Source organism: Hypomesus transpacificus, chromosome 23, assembly GCF_021917145.1.
Source record: "Hypomesus transpacificus isolate Combined female chromosome 23, fHypTra1, whole genome shotgun sequence".
In the NCBI taxonomy this organism is placed as follows: Eukaryota; Metazoa; Chordata; class Actinopteri; order Osmeriformes; family Osmeridae; genus Hypomesus; species Hypomesus transpacificus.
In genome coordinates this window covers 8,422,094-8,445,686 of record NC_061082.1, presented here as the reverse complement: position 1 = coordinate 8,445,686, position 23,593 = coordinate 8,422,094, and the positions used below count along the sequence as shown (strand labels likewise).

At 45.6% G+C, this 23,593-nt stretch overlaps 2 protein-coding genes across 8 annotated transcripts; both read left to right on the top strand.

The window, feature by feature from the left end:
* The first annotated feature begins 453 nt into the window (after positions 1 to 453).
* etv5a (ETS variant transcription factor 5a) lies at positions 454 to 12,694 on the top strand. 7 transcript variants are annotated; one of them, XM_047047192.1, is made up of 13 exons: positions 454 to 635; positions 2,206 to 2,329; positions 2,509 to 2,596; positions 2,806 to 2,853; positions 3,679 to 3,729; positions 5,541 to 5,664; positions 5,778 to 6,071; positions 6,914 to 7,197; positions 8,732 to 8,797; positions 9,220 to 9,288; positions 9,531 to 9,700; positions 9,911 to 10,018; positions 10,580 to 12,694. In XM_047047192.1, exons 2-13 carry the CDS (start codon positions 2,282 to 2,284, stop codon positions 10,808 to 10,810), a joined length of 1,581 nt encoding a protein of 526 aa, XP_046903148.1. In that variant the 5' UTR covers positions 454 to 635; positions 2,206 to 2,281; the 3' UTR covers positions 10,811 to 12,694. The 7 variants fall into 7 exon arrangements, with proteins under 7 accessions (XP_046903148.1, XP_046903147.1, XP_046903151.1 ...); XM_047047191.1 differs by having other exon boundaries at positions 5,775 to 6,071; XM_047047195.1 differs by having other exon boundaries at positions 455 to 635; positions 9,911 to 10,012.
* Positions 12,695 to 16,900: 4,206 nt separating this feature from the next.
* On the top strand, positions 16,901 to 23,320 carry rbm44 (RNA binding motif protein 44). Its single transcript, XM_047047460.1, has 15 exons — positions 16,901 to 16,964; positions 17,260 to 17,305; positions 17,433 to 17,539; positions 17,724 to 17,859; positions 18,035 to 18,120; positions 18,319 to 19,358; positions 19,445 to 19,512; positions 19,632 to 19,766; positions 19,854 to 20,039; positions 20,293 to 20,365; positions 20,527 to 20,672; positions 20,904 to 20,916; positions 21,218 to 21,291; positions 21,431 to 21,689; positions 23,045 to 23,320. The coding sequence occupies exons 1-15, from the start codon at positions 16,901 to 16,903 to the stop codon at positions 23,318 to 23,320; spliced, it is 2,709 nt and encodes a 902-aa protein (XP_046903416.1).
* The last annotated feature ends 273 nt before the right edge of the window (positions 23,321 to 23,593 follow it).

The following is a 23,593-nucleotide window of genomic DNA, read 5'->3' as shown; positions in this document are numbered from 1 at the left end:
AACTTCATAGGGCTCGAGGTTCTAGAAAAAGATGGAAGAGTATACACATAAGGTTGATAGTTCAAATCCAAAACAGATCTGACAGGAGGAATTCAGTGTACTGCAGGCAATTGGTTCTTAGTCTTACACACAGTCTTAAATGTTGTTCAAATAATTGATGAGGAATTTCGTTTAAACCGAATACATATTTAGCATATTAACATATGAACTTAATTTCGTTTGATTGTATCAATATAGAAATGTGCAACATGGTCTTAAGTGTGGTGTGCGCCCTTTAAAGATCTCGCTGGCAATGAAAAAAATGAATGAAACTCAACCATTCATAAAAATAGGACAGATCTGCATGATGATTGGTTCATATGGACTTAGTTTATAATTCATTAGTTTCGGATAACCCATTGGTTACTCACTTGAGGAACACTGAGAGGGAGCCAATGAGATTCTGCATTAATGTACCACTCGCGCCCCAGGGAAAACCAGCCAGTCCATTTACCAAATAGCTCAGTCAAGTTCTGCGAGTCTAAGGAAGCGCATCAGTTGATAACTGTAGGCTATAAATACGAAACTGGGTTCGTTGTGGATTTTTCCCCCCGTGCAATCTTTCAAGACTAGAACGGGATTTAAACGCGCATACGGTAAGCTGCGCATTGCCTCAGTCTGTAGAAATGTTTGTTGATTTTGGAAAGCCCTGACTAAAGATGTTTTAGCTGTACGTTGGAAACGACTGCAACTGCAAATTGAGCTTTGGGTACAAATGAACGCCATCTTATAGAAAGGTTTACATTGGCAACCATTTCCTGATGCTATTTATGTAAAGTTGCGCTATATATAAAAGTTTACAATACGCAACATATTTAGCTGTACTTCGGTCTGTGTAAATGTTGTCTTTTTGATTACCGAGGTTGGTCGGCTGGTATAGGGTATGTATTTTTATGAATGGGCAGGTCAGGTTTTTTTTCAGAGTTCCACACGGATCGAGTTTCACTTCATTGAGAAAAACAAGGGTCCGTGTAGGGAGGAGGGATGGGGTGAAGAGGGGAGCGGGGAGGAGATTTTTTTTATTAAATACTTCCCCGATGCTATCAAACGCGATTGCAACGAGACCGGTGCTTACACCGGTATATGAAGTTGTTGTAATGGGCATTTTACACTGAGGCCGAATTTGTTCACATTTATTGTCTCCACTGTCTCTGTGGACTATTGCACGTGCTATATGTATGTCATAGGATTAATACAATAAATGGTCATGCTTTATTGGTAATTGTGGGGTTTATGCTTTTTTAAATGTATTTCAACAAATTGTTATCTTTACTCTCTACTGAGCACCCCATCTAAATGTTACTTTAAAATGGCTACATCTGAGTTTCTTGTCAACTTTTAAGCTTATGTAGACTAAAGGCGTCTTGATATCCAGATCACTCATGTAAGCGACATATTTTCCCTGTCGTAAAAAAGTGTGTGCCTAATGATTGGCTATCCATCCTCCATAAATTCGTCATCCATAAGGAGAACAAATAACAGTAGCCTTCTCCATACAGCGAGTCATACAACTCTTGATGATTTTTTTTTGCCCACTAAAGCCACCCTCGTGGATGGACATGTTACTATGTTCTATTCCCCGCTTTCCCTGCCTTGCCGTTTGTTAGGCACTACGTGTTCTGGATCACTTAACTACTTCATGCCCAAAGAATGTGTTTAGAGTTATTCTCCACAATTAATATTTAAAGTGTAGTATGATGCAGCATTGACTTGACCCAAAAAATATGCAGATTGAAAAGAATGAATCATTTTTTGACTGCACTAATTATTTATTTGCTCCATATGTCTACTAGCACACAGTATTCTGCTTACTGCCTAGTGCTAATGCCCACTGGCCTTATAATAAAACCCTTCCTCTAAAGTTTCCTCTCTAGCTGATTATGATTGCACTCATAATCACCCACACAGATGGCTGGCTCTGCTTATATAACAGAGGCTACATACGTCACACAACTACTAAGTATTTACATTGTGTAAAGCGTGCACACACCCAGCATGTTTATCATCTCTGCAGGCATTGGGGCTGTTGAAATTGAAAACATTAAGACAGGTGGAGGTCTGGGATTTTGAAGTGCCTGCCTATAGGCACAGCACAGCATGTATTTCGATAGAAGATTGAGATAAGCGTTTCAGAGAATGACATGATGGGTTTTGTTTTTGTCTTAGTTGAATAGATCATCAAAGGGACCCGTCGCTTTAGGCGAAGACCCCTTCACTGGGAACCTCTGAAGACCCAGGTAACATGGACGGATTCTACGACCAGCAAGTCCCATTTATGGTCCCACCTAATGTGAGTGCACCTTCCATGACAACATTTGCCTCTTTCTGATTTCACTGCATCTCCGAATGTCTACTTTACCAATGAATGACCATCCATTTGTATCAATGGCATCTCACTGTAATTCAATTCAATTAGTCCAACAACATTCGAATCGTTTTTTCCTGTTATTCTTCATCTTATTGTAGCAGAAATCTCACGTAGAAGAACCTTACAGTCGAACTCTCAGCGACAGGAAAAGGAAGTTTGTTGATACCGAACTTGCCCAGGACACAGAAGGTACTTGGATAAATGAACCGTTCTTGATGATATTGTGACACCCCTCCAGTCATCCCATGACATCTTCATACGTGAGACTGTATTCCTGGACAATAGCTTGTGTTACAGCATGATCATCCACTTTCATCCATCTTGATGTGTAGTGTTTTATATATTGTAGCTAAGGACTTTAGACTGTAGTTTGAACCCTTTTCTGTTTTTATTCTTAGATCTATTTCAAGACCTCAGCCAGTTGCAGGAGATCTGGATTGCTGAAGGTGAGTTGATGCGGGCTTTGAAAAAGGTGGAATATATGGGTAGGGTAGCTGTTGATATGGTATTGTGAACCTTATTACGCCAACATGTTTTGACCAAATAGGGCACTTCCACCTCCTCTGCAGAATTAGATTGGATTATTTTCTGTGGCTCAGTTTTGTGCATGACTGAGCAATGTTTGCCCTCTGTTGGACATTGGTCATGTCAATCCCTTCTCATCTCAGTCAGGTCTTTGCACAGTTAGCAAAGCAATTGAAATACAATTTCTTGTCATTTCTTGTCATTCATTTAAAAACAAATCAGATTTTACAATTTTGTGACGGCAGTAATCGGACAAATTGTATATGTTTTTAGATAGCCATTTAGGAGAATTGGGCAGGTGACAAGATTAGAGATTAACTGTGGATGCGAATTTAAGATAGTCTTTGTTCATTCAAATGGAACAAATAGAACAACGTTTCATGACTGAGAAACCACTGTTATGCTGAACAAGTCCTATTTGTAAGAGGTAATCATAATTTGTACAGGAGAATAATCAACCAGACAGTTTCTCCCTGTGGTCCTTAGCACAGGTGTAAACATTACCATTGGATTGGAAGTGTACCATTGGATTGGAAGTGTACCATTGGATTGGAAGTGTACCATTGGATTGGAAGTGTACCATTACATTGAAAGTGGCATAGGTCTCAAATGTTGTTGACATTTTTTATGGATTTTTTTTCACCCTTACCAGTAAAAAGAAAAAACAAAAGTAAAATGAAAAAGTTTGGGGGTTGACTGTGTTTGTTAGTGCCTGTGTGTTTTAACGCTTTCCTGTCTCTCCACAGCCCAGGTGCCTGATGACGAACAGTTTGTCCCAGATTTCCAGTCCGATAGCTGTGAGTATCTCACTTTCATTATTTATACCCTGCAAGCTCAACAATTTGGTTGCGTGTGTACAAAAAAAACAACACTTTTTTGTTGTGATGTCCACATGTGGATGTTGTATTATATTCTACCAGTTAGCTTCATCAAGTTTGGCCGTGAAAAGACATTGCCACTGATTAAAATCAAAATGATTTCTAAGATACTATATCTTAGCCACTATTGGAAATCACTCAACACTGTTTCCTTAAAAGGTTTATCTTGCCAGTGCTTAAACGTCTCTTTCCCCTCCCTCATCCTTCTCTTCTCCCTCGGGGAAGAGACACCCCCTCTTTGCCTTCTCCTCCATTTTGGGTTTAATCAGCCGATTGGCATGGGGCATCACATGAGCCAAGCCTCTAATCTGATTTCACACTTTCATGCACTCAGACTCAGCCTCTGGAATGGTCCAGATTCCAGAGGGGGGGGGGGCAGTTTGGAGCTTGTAGCGCCCTCCTACCCCCCCCCCCCCCCCCCCCCCTTCACCCCAGTCCATCAAGCTCTCTCTGAGTACCCCCCCCCACACATAGCCCAATTCAATCCCACCCTCTCCATAAGCATGGCTCCACTACCACCATTTGTCTGCACATCATAGTCTTTCTATTGCTGCCAAGGGAAATATTAGAGTTATGTTCAGCAGAGCATTTTATGCCTCCCCATTTCTGAGTGTGTTTATGTTTTAGTCTGATGTTGAAGCAGAGACAGGGCGTGGTGTCTGTCCAAGTTTGGATATTCAGTCTGCTGTCGCTGACGGGAGGTTTTGTTGCGCTAGCAGCTATATATTACTGCGGCTGACTATGACGTGTGTTTACCGTGGAGTGTGTGTGTGTGTGTGCGTAGGGTCGCTGTAGTCTGTTCACACTGACGTGTCTGGCCTTAGCTCTTAGCTTGCACAGTTGTCGTTTTGGTTGTGCGTATGTGTGTGCGCGTGTGTCTGTTGGCAATTGGCAGAACTCCCCATAGCCAGGCAAGAACCCAGGCTTTCTCACAGGCTGCCTATTCACCAGCCTAGCTCCCAAAACCCCTGCAGTCAGCCGCCCATCACATGGCACTCCTTGTACTGTACCCTGCCCAGCAAGGAAGGGGGAGGAGGCCTGGCCTGGCCCAGCCATCTTTTCACCATCCTCTTACCCCACCCCCTGACCACCAGAATCAGGGAGAGTGTCTTGGTAATCTCCATCCATTTGCCAGCATTCTCTCTCTCTCTTTCTTTCTTAGCGTGCCACGCTCTGGGCAGCTTTTAGAGCACGCGCAGGGTAGCTCACATGCCCATTGTTTGCTTGCTCTGGTCTACCAGAGTCAGGGCCGATTTTATATGGCTCCTGTTACTTTGTGCCCAGGGATCCAGTTACTCTTGGCCATTATGTGGCGCCCGGAAATGGCAGGCGATGCATGGATCCAGCGTCTAATGGTTACAGAGCAGGGGGGGGGAAATCATTCTGAATCATTGAATTACGACCACACTGATTCATGGGTATTGACTAGCCCGGCGATGGAAATCAGAGGGGAGCTCTTTGATTGCATGTGTGAAAAGAGGCCAAGCTTTGATACTGATCGGGGAAAGATGCCAGTTGCGGAATAGTCTGTGCTGTCCGTGTCGTTTTGAGCCATGATAAATGCTCTTTTAAGTGGCTCTCATGGTTTGGTGGTGGTGGTGGCGGAGGAGGGGTGGGGCGTGCCTACTGTCAGTCCAATCTAAATGCGGTTGAGATAAGCCAATAGAGGATGTGCAGTTTAGCTCATCTGCCTTTTTCTAATGTGCCGTACCTTGTTTCTCCCCCCCCAGTGATGTTTCATGGACCCCCAGCAGCCAAGATCAAACGGGAACTGAGTCCCTCCAAAGAGCTTTCTCCTTGTGGCCGGGACAGGAGTCCCATGCCGTACGGAGAGAAGTGCCTTTACAGCTACAGGTACACAAAACAATCAAAGCCTGGTGTCCACTCCAAAGTGCCAGTTCTTTCAAGGGAAAACATGTTCTTATGCAGCCCCAGTTGACCTTTGTCCTCTGTGTGTTGTTCAGCAGTGCCTATGAAAGGAAACCCAATCTGGGGTTTAAGCCATTGACTCCTCCCTCCACGCCGGTCTCGCCATGCATCCCCACAAACACTGCAGGGACACACCCACTCAGCGAGCAGACTCCTCCCCCTCTCCCTCAAGTACCCAGCCAGGCGCCAGGGCCACGCCCCCTGCACGGGCAGCCCATTGCGGCAGGCTCCGCCCACAATCAGCGACCACTCTCCCTTCACAGCCAGAGCCCACCCTTTGCTGTGCCCTGCCCACCAATCAACCAGGATGTCAACTTCAACCCTGAGCACAGGTGAGGGGCCTTTGCTGATACTGAAAGGGTTCTTGTTTCTGGGCAGGACCGACAGTAAAACTTGATAATAAATCAGTTCCACAGAGCCGTTCTCAGAAATGTTCATTCAGCTTTTTACTGGATAGATGACCTTTGTGTTTGCCAACATGTAAACATGTAACACTGCCCCTGAGCATTCAACTCCTGACCTTTATTTGACGGCTCTATAAATACTCGTCATAATCATATATCCAGGAGCCCGGACACTCAAAAGAGTGTACATTTTTCCACAGACACACACACCGTGTTATTTGAACGCCCAGAGGTGGGGGGGGGGGGGGGGTCTATATATGCCCTGTGACCTTTCAGTAATGCTGACATCAGGGGTGGAAAGGTGCCCGTATGTTGGCAAGCCATGTTGGGGGGGCCACGGGTGGTGGCGTGCGCTGGCCGCCTGCCAAGTCCTCTTTGGAGCGCTGGTTGAACCCGACCCCTGTGGGAACGGCACCTTCTCCTTGTGGCCGTGCTCTGTCCAAAGAGGATGCAGTACTTAAGGTGTGTCGTCAGGAGGCTGCACGACCGTGTCCTGAACCGTCTGCCCTCTAGAAAACGGAAGCCAGGATCGTCTTTTTATATCCGTTAGTGACACCAGCGCTGGACATTTTACAGCTTGTGTTTGCAGTGTTGAATGCGGTAGCCTAGCCTCTCTGGCTGCCTAGGGGCTTGCAGTGCACGTCCGTGGGGGTCTTTGGCAACATTATGAAGTGTACGCATGCACAAAATGCAATTCTCCACGTTGAAAACATTTGGTATTTTAGGACTCTCACAATATCCCCCCTCGCTCCTCTGCCCTTCCGTCCTAGGTTCCAGAGGCAGATGTCAGAGCCCTGCCTCCCCTTCCCTCCGTCTGAGGGGCAGACCCACCCCCCCTACCTGGCCCAGACCCCTAGCAACGTGTCCCGGGAAGGAAGGCCCCCCTACCACCGCCAGATGTCCGAGCCCCTGGTCCCCGTGCCTCCCCAGGGCTTCAAGCAGGAGCTGATGGACCCCCGCTATGCTGAGCAGGGCGTCCCTGCCATGGGCCCTCAGGGTGCCTTCCACCCAATGGCCATCAAGCAGGAGCCGCGGGACTTCTGCTTTGACTCTGGTAAGTGACTGGCCCCAGGGAGGTCTATGTGTGTGTGTGTGTGTGTGTGGGGGGGGGGGGGGGGGGGGGGGGGGGGGGGGGGAGCATTCAGAGGCCATGGATACTCCAGGAGAGTTGAATAGGTGACCCGCAACACACCACCTGGTTGTGCAAGCGTCTGGACAGGGAGGACCTAGGCCTGGTCAGGGTGGGTTAGCTGTGAGCTGAAGTGTCCATGCTGCGTGCAAGTGAACTGGCCAGAGGGTGTGGAATGTGCTTGTCCCTGTTTGCGCTGCGCTGGCACACGGCTGTGAGTTTTAACGCGCCGTAAGACCTTAAGCAAACACAGGACCACACACACACACAGAGGCCACAACCCATTGCCTGCGTAAGTTCCCGTTAAAAACACTGTCAATCACTCTGCCCTCCCTCACACCAACACACATGGGTCTCTTAGCCTTACTTAAGCCACCAAGGGCAAAAAGTGGGTCATCCCTCAGGTTCAGAGAAACCTACGTCGATGGTAGGCCTACGATCTAGGCCAACACCCACGTCAGGTTAGCACAAATACTTTCAGTGCAGAGGAGATAAACAAGATTGATGTTCTGGATAATGTTTTGGTTTCACAGGACGTCAATGCCGCAATAGTGCCAGATGTAACTCTCCCATCTCTACAGACCACAAAGCAGAGTGTACCTACCTTGTTGTGGCTTAGGCTTTACACAGTCATCACTCTCTGTAGCATTCTGACGCAGACCCACCAACAGCCCAGCCAGCTGTCTCCATTTTGACGTCATTATCAGCATCGTCACTATCCCCTTTTTCAAATCCACTGTGTGTGTCTGTGCGTCTCAGCTTTAGGATGGCCTGTGATGTAATGCCAAATCCTCTTAGCTTCTTATTGCCTATAAATACGCATGTCACAGTAAAGGCTCAGGGTCTGTGGGCGGCTGGCTGGGTGGATGTACGGAGGTAGATGGGAGCTATAGTTGCCCATTTTAGGCAGTTTTCCTGGATGGTCTGATAACCACAGAGCAACAGGGCTGTAGTTTGCACCATTCCAGATGTGTAAGGAATATTTCCCCTAATTGGATAATCATCCGATATTTACCAGAGGAGAGGAAACAGAGTGGGAGAGGTGTGTGTGTGTGGGGGGGGGGGGGGGGGGGGGGGGGGGGGGGGGGGGGCACAGTGACACAGCAAACGGAAGTTGGGTCTTGACCCTGGGGGGACGGAGAACAGTGACAGGCGTAACTTGATAGTCTTGGTGATTGAATATCTGCAGATTCGGTCTGTAAGCCTGTTAGGGGGCTTGGACATGCGAGGGCTGTTGCGCGGTACGTCCTGTTCTCCCATCAGGGGCTTAGCCTGCTTCACCAGATGTGGGATGCTGGGGACACTTAACTGCCCAGAGGTTTCATAAGTCACTGTAAGGACAAGAGGTAGTCGTGAGCCCATGACTAGTAGACGTGCATCACATACAATTTGGGTGTCCTTGATTTTAGCCTCCAACCATTCTGTCAGTCTAACCATTGGTCGCTTCTATGTATTACAGAAGTGCCTAACTGCCAGTCTTCATTTGGGAGAGCAGGGAGCTTCTACCAAAACAACAACCATGAAAGTAAGTAATATGTTAACCCGCTTGAATTACAACACGATATGTCAGTATTCACGTGCATACAACATGGTATCGGCCATCATATTTTGCTTGGCTTAATTTCTCACATCCCTTTCTGTGACCCTGACCTCTGAGGAAGAGGTCCATGTTTATGGTACCTCAGAGGAAAGGGTATCAACGTTGGGTGTTTGGTATCGCTGCTCAGGCAGACCCTCTCAACCTGCCCAGCGTCATCACTGCTGCTTGTTGTCGCTAGCACAATAGCATTTCCCACTCCTGGGAAGCTGGCCAACTGTATTGCCTTGTGAGCAGTTTGTTCCCCCTTTGGAACATAGTGGCTAGCCTTTAACTAGACTTGTGTTTCCCACGACCCCGTCTTAAACCTAATCTCTCTCTCTCCCTCTGTGTGTTTCCTCTCGCTCCAGGTTTCAGCTTTGATAGAGACCCTCACCTGTACTACGACGATGCCTGTGTAGTCCCTGAGAGACTGGAAGGTGAGATTGCATAAGTTGGCACTCAACTATTGAGCCTCTGGCAGAACATGAAAGGTCTGGGTGTATTAGTGGCGTGCTTTCATCACTGGAGAAGTGTCTTCTTTGGAGTCGAGGTGATGGAAGGGTGTAAAAGGAGCAGCCTGTCCACTTCACTGGCTGGAATGTCTCACCACAGTGTGTGTCTGTGGAGTCCACTGCTCCCTCCTGCTCTCTCACACTCTCTCTCCCGCTCTCGTTCTCAGGAAAGGTAAAGCAGGAGCCGTCTGTATACAGAGACAGCCCCCCCTACCAGAGGCGGGGCTCCCTGCAGCTCTGGCAGTTCCTGGTCACCCTGCTGGACGACCCGGCCAACGGACACTTCATTGCCTGGACCGGCCGTGGCATGGAGTTCAAACTCATTGAGCCTGAAGAGGTAAATCTCCTACTCTTCCAGTACTCCCTTCGTCCTACACCCCCCCCCCCCCCCCCCCCCCCCTATCTCCATACATATTTGTGTATACATATATGTATATATAACTGCCAACATCTGCCTACATGGAGTTGAATTGCAGTAGACCAGAAAATGTGTCCTCTGACTAGTCCAGCTGTGGTAAACGACACCGCTAACACCATTTTATTTCAGGTGGCTCGGCGTTGGGGTATCCAGAAAAACCGTCCGGCCATGAACTACGACAAGCTGAGCCGCTCCCTGCGCTACTACTATGAGAAGGGGATCATGCAGAAGGTAAAGGCAGGTTCACCCTTTTCCTTCTCCTTCCCCCCCCCGCCGCCTCCCCCTCCCTGGCAACTGCAGATTGTTTGCAGTTCTACTCAGACACATTAGAATACAACCTTGAGGATGATGCTGCAAGGTCTGTGCAGAGATGTGCTGCTCTGTACTCTGGAGGTCCATTTCTGGCTGACTTCACATGCCCCTTGGTAGTGAGGTGAGAGGGCAGGGTTATTGATCCATGGCTGAATTGACTGGTCTCTTCTAAATCAGGCCCAGATTTTATAGGTGACAAGTAATGTTTAGGAAAAGCTACATGCCAAAAAGCACCAACATGCACGAAGAACAGATTTGACAGATGGCTTGTCTGATGTATTGTCTGTGGGTCAGATGGCGGAGCGGTTAGGGAATCAGGCTATTAATCTGAAGGTTGCCGGTTTGATTCCCGAGTGTGCCCAATGACGTTGTGTCCTTGGGCAAGGCCCCCTACTTGCCTCGGGGGGAATGTCCCTGCACTTTACTGTAAGTCGCTGTGGATAAGAGTGTCTGCTAAATGTGAATGTCTTGTCTTGGTTTCTTCAGGTGGCCGGAGAGAGGTACGTGTACAAGTTTGTGTGCGACCCCGAGGCTCTCTTTTCCATGGCCTTTCCTGACAACCAGAGGCCCAACCTGAAGGCAGACCCTGACAGCCTGTCTGGGGTGGATGATGACACCCTGCCCCTCACTCACTATGAAGAGAGTGCCCCCTACCTGCTGGATGCAGGGGAGCAGTGTGTTGCAGGAGTGCCCTTCCCAGATGGATATGGCTACTGACACCCCCTGTAACTTCTCCCCTCCAATCTCTACACAACCCCCCCCCCCCCTCCCCCAGCTGAACTCCTTAACCCCTAAACGCCCAGCGCTGGAACTGCTGATCAGTCTGGAACCAAACCATTCTGCTCTTCTCAATACTACTCCTCCTCAACTCCTATCCATGTATCTGATGTAACCCCACCCCCAACTTCCCAACCCCACCACCAAGAAAGAAAGGGGGATGAAGTTGCGGACAACAGCTTCTCTAGCAATGCGAGTGAGGAAAGGGAGAGACGGCGAGGAGGAAAGAGATGGGGGGGGGGCCATAGGTAGTGATGGCGAAACTGGACTCCTGAGGCCCGCCTGCCCCCCCCAGACTGAGGCAAAGCGCTGTTGTTGCCATGGAGACGGGGAATGCCAGAGGCCGTGTGATGTCAAAGTCTGACTGACAGAACCCTCTGTTGATCAGGCTGCAGAAGTTGTAGCAATTCAGATTTTGTGACAATCTGCTTTTCTAAATAGAGTAAATAACTATAATGTTTTAATTCTGACAAATCTAAATGCAGCACTATTCTATAGTTGCCTTTTTTGATCCCCCACATATTTTTCTGCCACCTATCTGAACGTTTAGAACAGTGAAAGGGCTTTAATTTGCAAAAAAAAGAAAGAAAAAAAAATATGAAAAATTGACTAACAAAAAAAAAGAAACTCCCACCCACCAAATCATTTTATTTCTGTAGACATAATGTTGAGAACCATTTTGAGTATGCTGGCTTTTCTACAATTGGTTTTACGACTTTAACGTAGTACTTCTAACCCTCCACTTGGACATGTGATAGGAAGGACTCCCAGACCTGAGGCCTACTGTACTGTACTGTTTTGTATTGTTTGTTTCCATGCCCAGTGGTGTTTTTATGAAGTCTAATGTGTGTTCTGTTGTGTTGTCCCTTTGCTGGGCATAGACAAACCTGTCCTGGGCCTCACAGCTCTAAGCTACTAGAGGACTATGATGTGCTCTCAGGACCAGCAGCTCATTAAAGGAACACTCCACACACGTTTTCATCAACCATCACTCCTCTCATTGCCTCGGAGTTCAAACTGACTAGTGTTCCACCGCCTGACCCTGCAGCAACCCTGCATCCCGCAGACTGACTAAGGGATGCATCAGCCCCTATGTTCCCCTTGAGGCTTTTGAATTTATATACGCCTAAGATTTTATTCTATGTAAAAGGTCACAGTGTATTTTTCTTTTTCTATCAGGGTGCTTCATGTTACCTTGGCAGTGTACTTGTGTCCCAGGATATCAGGGGCATGGAGACCTTGCATGCAAAGAGGGTGAAACTTGACATGTTTTCCCCCTTGGATCTTCTCTTTTGGCCAATCACAGGCTAGTGAGAGACCTCTGCTTCTCTTTGCATGGTGTACTGCTCTAAAGACTGTCCACTAACATATCGCTTTATTGTCTGGACAAAGAAGAAATGGTGATGTTTTCTGCATTTTCCGTTCATGTTTTACGTTGTTTCTTAAATGGGGGAAAAATACAAACTTATATAAAATATATATTTTTGCTAAGTCTGCATCTGTTTTGATTTTAATGTATAAGCTGTATAGTTCTGCCTATAATAACGGATATGTATCTAAAGAAATCTAAAACCCTGTGATGCTATTTTCTGGCAGACGGTTGCTTTAAAAGCTGCCATTGTTTTGGTAGATTGGATTATGGAGGCTACATTTGTTGAGGTTTGGTCTTGAGTTCCAACAGCGATCTCTCTGTCCTAATCCACCTGTAATCCAGGGGTTGTCTGTCTGCACTTGTATAGGCTTTACCCGCTCCTTCACAATGTGTACTTTACACTGCTGAGTTTCTTCTCTACTGGGTGTAATAAACTGCCCTCTATGCTTTAATGCTCTTGTGCGTCTGTGTGCTTCTCTCTCACTTACAGACAGCAGCTGATAAACTCTGGCGGACACTGCTTGACTTCAGTCATTACTGACAAGGTTGCATGCCGTTAGCTGGGTCATGCTGCCTTTGTTAAAGATTAGACCCTCTCCTCTCTAATGGCCGACCATTTCTGGTCCTAGAAGAGAGGATTCTACTACCTTCCAAAATACTGATGGGGGTAAAGGGCTTTTGAAAATTGGGATTATACAGTTTCTCTAAAGCCCAGTTTCCCAGACATGGATTAAGCCTAGTCCTAAAGTAAGAGAGACATTCTATGAAGATCTCCATTTAAAAGTTTTTAGTCTAGGGCTAAACTTAATCCATGTTTGGGAAACTGGGCCTAAATGTTTTGTTTAACCAGTAGCTAGAGGTTGCTCTTGACATGCTCTAATACTTTTACATAATAGTAAAGAAATGGGTGAACTACAGTATATTATATGGCTTCCCTAGAGCCATATAGTGAAATAAGCAAGTTGCAGACACAACCCAACTCTTATGACGCTGGTTACACGTCACTGAGAATAGGTAACCAGAAGGCACCTGCGTATTAATATTTCAATGAATCTTTGTGAATAAAATATTCATTCTCCCATAGTAAAGTATAATTCCTCTCTAGCAAATAATTCATCATGTAGGCTTCATGGAGCTCTTCCAGAGCATTCTACCTTCATGATGTGTTGAGTTTTTGACGCTCAACAGTTTACATATGGACGTGCGACAGCCTTGCTCACTCAGACTGCTTAGATAAGAGCATTTTAAGGCAGTGTATATTTCAATAGAAACAATATATACTACAGATATAACAATGGAAAAAAAGATAACTTAAAACTCAAATAAGATATGAAGAAAAAGCTGTCCCTTTACAATATATTGTTATCGTAGCTGTAGTAGATAATATCTAATGACTTTGAGAATCTTATTTGACTGCAGTGGGATGTAGCCCTCTGTGCCCTGCCCAGCACTCTGCAGATTGGCTATTCACTCTCTTTCAACAACTTAAAAGCCTGAAGAGGGTCAGGGAGGCCTTGCTCTCAAGCAGCCCAGCCCAACCGACTGGTCTCTATTGATCTGCAGAGGGGAGAAGAGTGTTTCTCAATGCTGTTAACGGCCCTTTCCTGCCCCAAAGGGCTTCCACTAACCTCAAATCAACAGCATGTATGGGTGGGACATAGTGGGGCGGGTGGAAGAGAGCTGTTATGATGGTCTGGGGGCATCACTCATAACTGATGTTTATTTAATAAACTCTGCTCATCCCCCCCAGCTTCTAGTGCTTCTGTGAGGAAGTTAAATGCCAAGGCCTAGACACCGACTACCAGGACATCTTAGTGCCTAAATCATTCAGTTTCACATCAATTCTCAAATACTATGAGTGACCTGACAATGTCTCAGAGCCATAATGACCTGTACAAAGAGACATCACATCTATGGTAAATTGTACAATACAACTCCAGAACCATTCCCAAAGGTGTGGTAGCCTAAAACAAAACAATGAAGGGTCTCTGTTCCCATGTAAAATTTATATTCCACTCCCATGTAGGTATGGGACATGGATGCTGGTTGTTAACATAACACTGACTGTTCTTGGACCACACCGGAAGAATAGTTGCAAAGGTACTATATGATGGATGGGTTTGGAGTCATTTCTGCACAATGCATTTCATGAGGGGTTTTATATCTGTAGGCACAACAATATTGTTTTACAAGACACAGTGAAAATATAGCATTATTATACAGCTATGCGGGCTAAATATATTGGTAAAGATGTGTGCAGTGTTTTGTGAAGCAAGTAACAGAGCATCAGGAATCCATGCGCCAAGTGCAGACTCTGCACGCGTTGACTCCTCACGTCATGAGCTAAGGCTTTGCAGACCTAAATCATGTCTAACTCTCTTTGTGGTAGCATGCATGGTGTTGCTTCCACTGGTTATGTGCGTATTCTTCACTCAACAGGATTCAGGTTGAGCAATGATCCGTATTTGCTAGAATTGATCCATTTACAGAGATCACAGTGATTAGACTGAGGCTAATCAGATCACACGTCATTGTGGAAACGGCTCAAGGCCTTGACCTCTAACCTACACCCATCAAGACAGACGGGCCTCAAAAATGTCTATCTTCTATCACCTACACCTCCCTAATCTATGGATCAGAGGTACCTGGTAGGCTATATCCAAGTTCTCACACCACCATATGCCTCAGTGCAGAACACAGGCAAAGTCAAAGGGATAGTCCATTATTTAATTTTACAGACAGCTAATGATTCTGCATCCAAAGTGATTTATTGATCCTTTGTTTGGAAAACAGGGGATTGCAGCTAATGCATAGGATTTAGGCCTTGACCCTAAGCCATCTGCCTGAACAGTTACTATCAACAGTTTGGGAATAAGGCTTTGTATCCCTGGCACATTCATGAAGAAGTTAAAAAGTCTTCCTGTCAATATTCCTGGCATGTAGGCCTATGGCCTGATCCATTTATCTTAATCAAATGGAAGCCTTCAAAGGGAGTTGATCCTGACGTTCACTTCTATTAGGAATAGCCTAATTATGATCTTTAAATTGTTGTAGCACCGTGCCCTTTATCCTATGTATAACACAATGGATTTAACCAACTGTCGCACATTCTTGGAAACCACCACACTACTACTAAACAACAGTATAAAATGGTTAAAAAAATAATGATAATATGAATTCGCCCTGTTTTGCATTCCTTGTTTTGCAGGTTTAGCAGGTAAGTACAACCATGGCTCTGAGAACAACATGGCCAGTGGGCAAAGTATTTACCAGTTTATCCCTGACTTCATGGCATGTTGTGCTCCGACTGCCCCCCAGTGGTATAAAGACAATACTGCATCAACAACAAGCCCCTGGGGATCACATGCTTGATGCTTCTGGCTACTTTGCGACATTCAAGACTCTGTATATGTTAACTTGGTAATGAAAACTTTTACTTTAAAGATGTAAGCTTTATTTGGCCAAATAATTTTAGAATTTGGGTAATTGGCCAAAACATAATCACTGATCTCAGTGTCAAATGCTGTATACAGTGCTACTGTAGTGCTGAAAGAACGGTTGATAACGGTTAGAGCTACTGACCTGTAAAACCTGAAAAGGGTATTCTTTAGCCTAGTTCAAACTCAGTTTGTCAATTTTAAAACAAACAGATGAGCTACTGTACAGAGCTACAGTGCAAGTTAGCCTACAATAGAAAAAGTTTAACGCTGCACAATACATCACTACACATGGTTTGAGGTCGTGTTTATATATTTTAATAACAAAACAGGAAGTTGTTATTCGGTATAGGAATGTAATTTTAAGGTGTATAACCTACATATCAAGTCACTTTCGCTGCTGAAATCTTCTTTAATAAATGAACAAAATAAACGGTCCGATATTTGGGGTCTAGAACGAGTTCAACGGATCAACTTAGGAAATAGTTCAACGGATCAACTTACATTAGCCTACTGTGGCGAAAAGTTAAACTGATCTGTATTTTGCTAGCTACCCCTAATTTGATTTGATTGCGGTTTAGGTCAACGAGAGCAACTGCATTTACTTTACTAGTGCAGTACGTGCCCATGAGGCAAGATGTTGATTAGTTGATTCCTTGTTGATTTAATAGGAGTTTGTGCCCGGGGGCAGTTAATGCATTATGCGTTTATACCAGTGATGAAACGCGTATAAATGTTTGGACCTTATTTATTTTCACAAAGGCTATGACTGGCATTTACTTGAATCTCTTAGCTAACTAGGCTAAATTGAGTTTGATTATCCACAAACTGAACCGAATGCTAGCTAATTTGATTGTAAAGTAGAGCGGCTCGGCAGCGTTCTGGTTTCTGTCACGTGATCGGCACTGCCTGTAGCCTAATTAGCTCGTTTAGATTTACTGAGAGTTGGCACGAGAAGGAAAGGTAAATTGTTAATCGCACAGAAATTGTAAACATTTTTGAAAACCCACTAAATTCTGATCGGTCTTTGTTGCCCAACGAATGTGTATTATTGGGGGGTTAAAATGTGGTGTGTGAAGAATCCAAACGCTATCCATGCCGCATGCCACTTTCATACAGCCAGTTTTATTACACGGTTGTATTTTCCAGAACATGTGGTTTCCCGTTCCATTACTATTACCTTTGCCCCAGACGTCGCCTTATGCCCCGCAGCCTTCGGGTATGTCATATGGCTCGGGAAGTTTTCAGTTGCAGATGATTCCCTTTGACCGTCATTCGTTTCCAAGTAGGTTTATAATTGACATATTTCATGGAGGAAAGTCTCTCAAAGATATGTTTGCTACACAGCCATAAAACTGAACACTTGTCCACCCCAACCACGTTTACATAACCCACCTAGGTACTCATAAAACTTGATAATGGAGTTGGACACAAGGAGCATTGTAATCAAATGTAGCCTACTTTCACTTTTTAAAGAGCAATTTTTAATTCTTACCAAATGTCCTTCGTCTTCAGTTCACACAGTATTGCCAAATTCCCATCTTATTACATTACATTTCTTAACATTTGTCTCAACACAGATGGTTTTCTATCCATAGATGATGGCCGGCAGTTTCTTCTCAACAGGTATACTTGTACACAACCGATATGTCTGTAAAGTCTTCAGTAAGAGGGTCTACTTTTGGCCTGGTCTCATGTGCTGCAGCTTGGACTGTTCTGTTGACATCTGATGGCCTCCTCCACCATGTTACAGGTCTTTGTTTGATTTGGTGAAGGTCACAAATATCCTGGAATTGACTGACGCCAAGCTGCTGGGTTGGTACCTGGCACTGCCTCTAGAGGACCAGAAACTTATACAAGGTAGATCAATGAAGTGGACACACCCATGCAACAGAAGTAGGGTCTATTGACAGGGAAAACAACCATGGTTGGAACTGCAATATTCACTTAATCAGAGTTGTTAAATGGAAATCACAACTGATCTACTGGTAACATCTCTGTCAAACACATAATTAAACTTTGTGGTGTATTTCTTGTTTCATAGAGTCTGGTGGTTTCTTGCAGTTTCTACAAAGGCACCCAGCTTTGGAGGTGACCAAGCAGTTTGTTTATGTTAAGCGTGAGTTAAATAACTTTTCTTGTGGCCATCTCAGAACAGTGAATCGTACAAACAGACATTGGTTTCACTTTCTCTGTTTTTGTTTGGAAAAGGCACAGACCCAGCCGCAGAAAGCTACAGACCACTACAAACAATGTCAGTCAATCTCAACAAGTATGTGCTCATCACTGAAAAACTGTAAAAAAAATATATTTGTTGTGGATTTAATTTGAAGATATTTGATGTTGTGCTCTCAGGTCCAGGAGGCCCACGTTCTACGGCGTGACAGAATGTTTGAACTGTGGTACCAGTTGTCCGTCTGGAGGACAGAGGTGCAGACGATGTACTGCACCTTTCCAAATGGGGATGGATTCAGGAGGTGCTGCAGACCATTCCTACATGTACATGTTTGTCTGTTGCACATTTCTTGAACTGCCAGGCTGAATTGATGGTTAAACACCACCAAAGATGTTTATTTAAAATGCTATATGTACATGTAATACGTGCTTGTTTTATTTTTTTCCTTTTTATCGCTATACAGATCAAGATACAGAGTTACAACTTGGTCAAAAAAATGTGAATGACCTCTTAAACTGTGCTGAGGGGAGTGCAGTAGGAAGCCAGAAAACCCACTGGGGGTCCACTGGGAGTCCTTGCCCCCTGGATCCCATCTCCAAGGATAACCACCTGCAAACACTGCACGAGAGCTTCCAGTCAGCCTGCGACGTCAGCAGCCAAGTGCTTGGGGAGCCTCCGAGCCACCAGGAGGCGCACTGCTCAATTGTCCCGACACAGCACCAGCTGTGGGAAGAAGGGGCCAAGCAGGATGACCCCTCTGCTCAGGCAAACTTCTCTCTGGATATGGAGCTGGAGATGTGTAGCCAGAAGGGGGCCATGGGGTGCCAGGGCGGGCCCTGTGCAGACGCAGAATATCCTACGATAGCGGACGAGACGCCTCCAGAGTACAGCAGCTTCAGCAGCACCAGGCTGGACCGCACTGAGTGGAATAACAGCTGCCAGTCAGCGGAGGCCGAAGGTGATGACTCCCTGCTGGCCAATAGAGGAAGTGCTGAGGAACCTCTAGAGGGGGTCAGCGTAGCATCCTCCTGCCCATTGGAGGAGAAAGAGCACTACCTCAACAAGTCCTGTAATTGTACATACGATGTGGAGGACAGCCCAGGAGACCCAGGCAGGAGAGAGGAGGGTTTAAGGTGCCAGCAGGAAAATGAGGAGGAAGAGGACTTCCACAGTATCATGGAAGAGGACAAGAGCATACTCCTATGTCAGACAACTGAAAGGATCCATCTGGTCAACAGTGCACATGCTCCAGTCAGCCCTAGCCAGGCCATGGTGACAAGTGTAGCTGCGTTTAACTTTCCCACATCACCCCACAAAGCTATTATGATAGACGGGTCCACTAATACACTACCCCCTGTCTCCACCCATGACATCTGTGTTGGTCCAAACTCCAGTCTGGCTGGTTGCCAGCAACATATCCAGACTCAGACTCAGGTCCCACCTACAGCTGAGAGGTCTGTCAATACTGAGGTCTACATGTCAGACCTGGACTTTCTGGCTAAGGTAGAGCAAGCCCTCCTTATGTGATCCCTAATAGACATTAAGTTGTCCCTCAAATTGTTATTCGACTACGTTTCTTCTTCCCATAGGAATTCTTGAAGCTGAAAGTTGCTGAGGAGGATCTACAGGAATTAAAAGGGAAAATTGAAAGGTCTGAGTACCCAGTCATTCTGCTGTTCATAATATCATTCCTAGCCAAATGCCTGCCCATGTTTAAATCTCTACTGGTGTGTGTGTTCATTTTAGATCAGCTGGTTCTGGGAGGGAAGGTGAGAGTGGTTGTGGCTGTAACTCAGCCCAGCGTGCCCAGCGGGCAGAGCTGTGCCTGGTGGCTCTGCAGTATGGAATGTGCCAGCAGCACTGCTGGAGGCACTACTACACATCACCTGAAGGGGACCGTCTGGTCCAAGGGTAACGGCCCCTAATGTGCTGGTCCCTAATGTTCCTAAAAGATGCAAATTTGAAGGATTCAGGTTTCTTTATTTTCCCCGTTTGCAGAGTGGAAGTGCCTCCTGAGAATCTTCTGGAGGTTCTGAAGGTCTTGGAGGCTGACTACAGAGAGATGAGGGAGAAGATCCAGGCTGGAATTCCCCTGGACCAGCTTAAACCGCTGGCTGTGGACTCCCAAAAGATCACCTCAGCCACCTGCTACATCCCTGCTCAGGTCCAAGATTTAGACACACAGTGTGACATATTGACCATACCGACATTTGTATGCACTAAACTCTAACTGTCCTGGAAATATTGCAGTCAAACCAGTTACATTTCATCTTTTCACCCGTTCAGATCATTGGAGAGACCTTGGAAAGAGCTTCATCTCGGTAGGTATTTAAACTGGGCTTAGGTTGTTTTAGAAGCATTGCTGTTACAAGCCGTTCATAATCTACTTTGCACTTTGAACCTCCATGTTGCTGCTGGGTCTGTTTTTGTATTCCAGTGTCTCAGAGAGGAGCTCCCAGCAGACGGCTGGAGGAGGTGATGTCCGTCCCCCTGCCAGCACTGGCTCTCAGGTACATAATCTACATGGTAATACATGTAGATATGGAAATATACGGTACCAGTCAAAAGTTTGGACACATTCCAAACTTTTGACTGGTACTGTATGTAGAATGATCAAAGACAGGATATCATCAACGTGTGTGTACGTTATCTTTGCCTTTCCTTTCTACAGACAGGTGAGAGAGGGAGAGGTCCAGTTTGCCTCCCCAAGGTTGGGAGCAACAAGACGGGGAAGGCAGTCATCCTCCTTCCTCAGCTGACGGGGATCCACCATGGTCGCAAGCCAGGTTTGCCGTGCTCCACTCCAGGCTTCAGGGGGTGAGGGGTTATCAGGCAGTGGAGGAGAGCGTCTCGACATTCTCATTCTATCACAGGTGGAGGGAAGGAGCTCCTCTCCAGTGAGGCCTGGTATGATGCTGAGGAGGATCTTTGGCCTGCAGTGGCTACTGCAAAGGCTAAAACCCAGAGGGCAGAGGCAGATGATGGAGGAGCTGTCCAGGGACAGGATACATACCTCAGCTCTCTCCTCTGTGTAACACAATTTCCCAGTGATGTGACTGAGGTAATCACGTTTGCGCAACAATACACAAGCGCTGCACCTGAGTTACGCTAACGGGGCTTTGGTTCATGAGTTTCTCTCTGCTTGATCTCAGGCCATGTCGACCTGAAATCATAGTCACAACAACCATACTATACCAGGACATTTTACATGATGGTTATTATATTTATCATGATGAGAAGTTCCTATAGACTAGTCACTAGAATTGCCTACAGACTAGTCACCAGAAAATAGCAGGTGGTATTTTACTCTGCCTCACATTTAACAGCAGGGGGTGCTAGATCCACATTTATATATTTTACAGGGTGACTTAATGCTGTTATTTGAGAAGTATCAGGCATCAGAAGTAAGCATTTCCACATTCAGGAACAACCTCAAGTAAGAACCATTATCCATGAAGAATACACAAATCTTGTTAAGGGACATGCATGTATCCCATTGTCGAGAACATTAACGCAATCCTACAAAATCTATTTGACAACTATTTAATGAAGTATTGCTTCTTTTGTTAATGCAGGGCTGCAATAGTGACTATTAGCGGTTCTAACTTTGCTGAGGCTGCGGTTGGTGAGATGAATGGCCATATCATACAGGGCCACAGGCTGCATGTGGAACATATTCAGAGACCCAACCCTGGGGGCTCAGACGAGAACCAGAGCCTGGGGACGGCAACCCAGCCTCAGAGCTCCAGCACCACACTGAGGCCACAGCCATCAGGGGACAACCAGAGGCCCCAAAGCTCATCCGAGAGCCACTGCACTACCACCTATGTAAAGGTGAGCTAAAGTATAAAACAAATCGGGAAGGTGGGTATACACTGTAATACTACGTTGTAAGATATAAGATCTAAAACCACACACCTATACAATAAAATGTCAAAGGGTACCTATGGCAGAGTCTCAAACAGTCTATGAATATACGTGTAGTCGGTGAATCGAAAGGCCAAAGACACTTGGTGTTTGTCCCTGGCTTGGGAACCACAATTCACCTTAGATTAGATTCTCAGGGAGATAATTGACTCGTTAATATCTGACTCCAATTTTAAGACACGTGCACAAGTGCGTTACCTGTAACCTCGAGCGCTAAACAGTTAATGACATGAAACTCTTACGTAGGTAAAAATCGTCTGCTTGATCAGAGCACCGACCCTAAAGTATGCGTGTTCACTAAACAGTCGTTTATCTCTACTATAATATAGATTTAACCATAGTCAACCTAGTAGGATATGTAATCGATCACTCAGAGGCCCCGGTAAATTCCTTCGGAGCGTGGAGATCCACTGTAAGTGACTCAGAGGACTTAAGTTAAGTTTATAATCAGTTAGCCGCATCAACCAGACTAGATCTAAGTTTTCACCGCCGTAGCCTGATAGATACGTTTCAAAGAGAACAAGTAATGTCAAAATGCACAATAATAGTTTATTATCTAAATAGTAAGATAATCAATACAATGATAATGAAATATCATCAAATACAAAACATACCTTCAGAGCAATGGTTAACAAAGGTATGTCACAATGAAGACTAGGCGCCTAACGCACCGGAGCTGTATCGTAAACAAAACTCGAAGTGATTGGTAACACTTCTTCCTATGTACATCCAAACCTGACTAAAGTGGGGACACCGGTCACATGACTGAAAAGTAGTCTAAACGCATACAAATTCAAATTGGATCATTAATCAAGGCTACAGTAGACCAAGTGGTTCCCTTGCAAGACAGGGGAATATGTTAAACACATGTTGGTCTGCTGTAGGCACAAACTCTGTAAACCCTGTACATGTTACAGTATTACAATTATTACTAGCATGTAATACATAAAGTAAGATACAAAAGCATATCAAACATGACATTAAAAGCTGTTTAGAACCTTATTTTCAAGAACACAACTTTTAATGATAATTTCAGAGTCTTCCTCTGTCCATCTTCTTCTTCAACTGTTGAGACCACCTCTCCAGAGGTGTGTCATTAAGGTGTGATTGTCATTTTAGCATTCATGTAAATCAACGACTGTCCCAGACGAGTGTCTGGGTGACCAGTGACAAAGGGGCTGCCAAAACAGCCCTACATACGTAACCTGCGCTTACCAGGCACGGTAGTAAATCTTCATCTGTGTTCCTGTGTGTCCTCCTAGCCTTTCCGGCCCATCCTAGAGAAAAGGACAGTGGTCTGCGACTCCCCCACAGCCTCAGGTACCTGTGTGCCCCAGCACTACGCCACGATGGGCAGCTTTGACACTCTGATGTCCCGGCTGACGGCGCAGCACCCAGAGGCAGGCAGACAGAGGATCGTGGATGCCCTGCTGGAGTTGAGGGCCAAGCATCAGGGCTACCTCAGCGGCCTGCCGCTCAGCATGATCGTGGATATGACCTCCGACCTCCTGACCAACTCTAAGATTATGAAAGGGTAGAAGTTAGGCTTCATGATTCTCTAGGACAGGTATAGTTGTAAATAATCATTCAAATTACACAGAGGCCCTAAAATCACCCTTTTACAACGTTGGCAGTTTGAAGCATTGATAGTCCACCAGTAGCTGCCATTTGTGTTAGCAACTCCTATCATTTTTTGTCTGGTTTCCGTAAAAGGGTGAGGGTTTATTACAACTATTACACATTAATTTGAATGTTATGTACATTTTGTTATCCTGTTCACGTTTTGCCTACAACTACATTTGTATCTGATT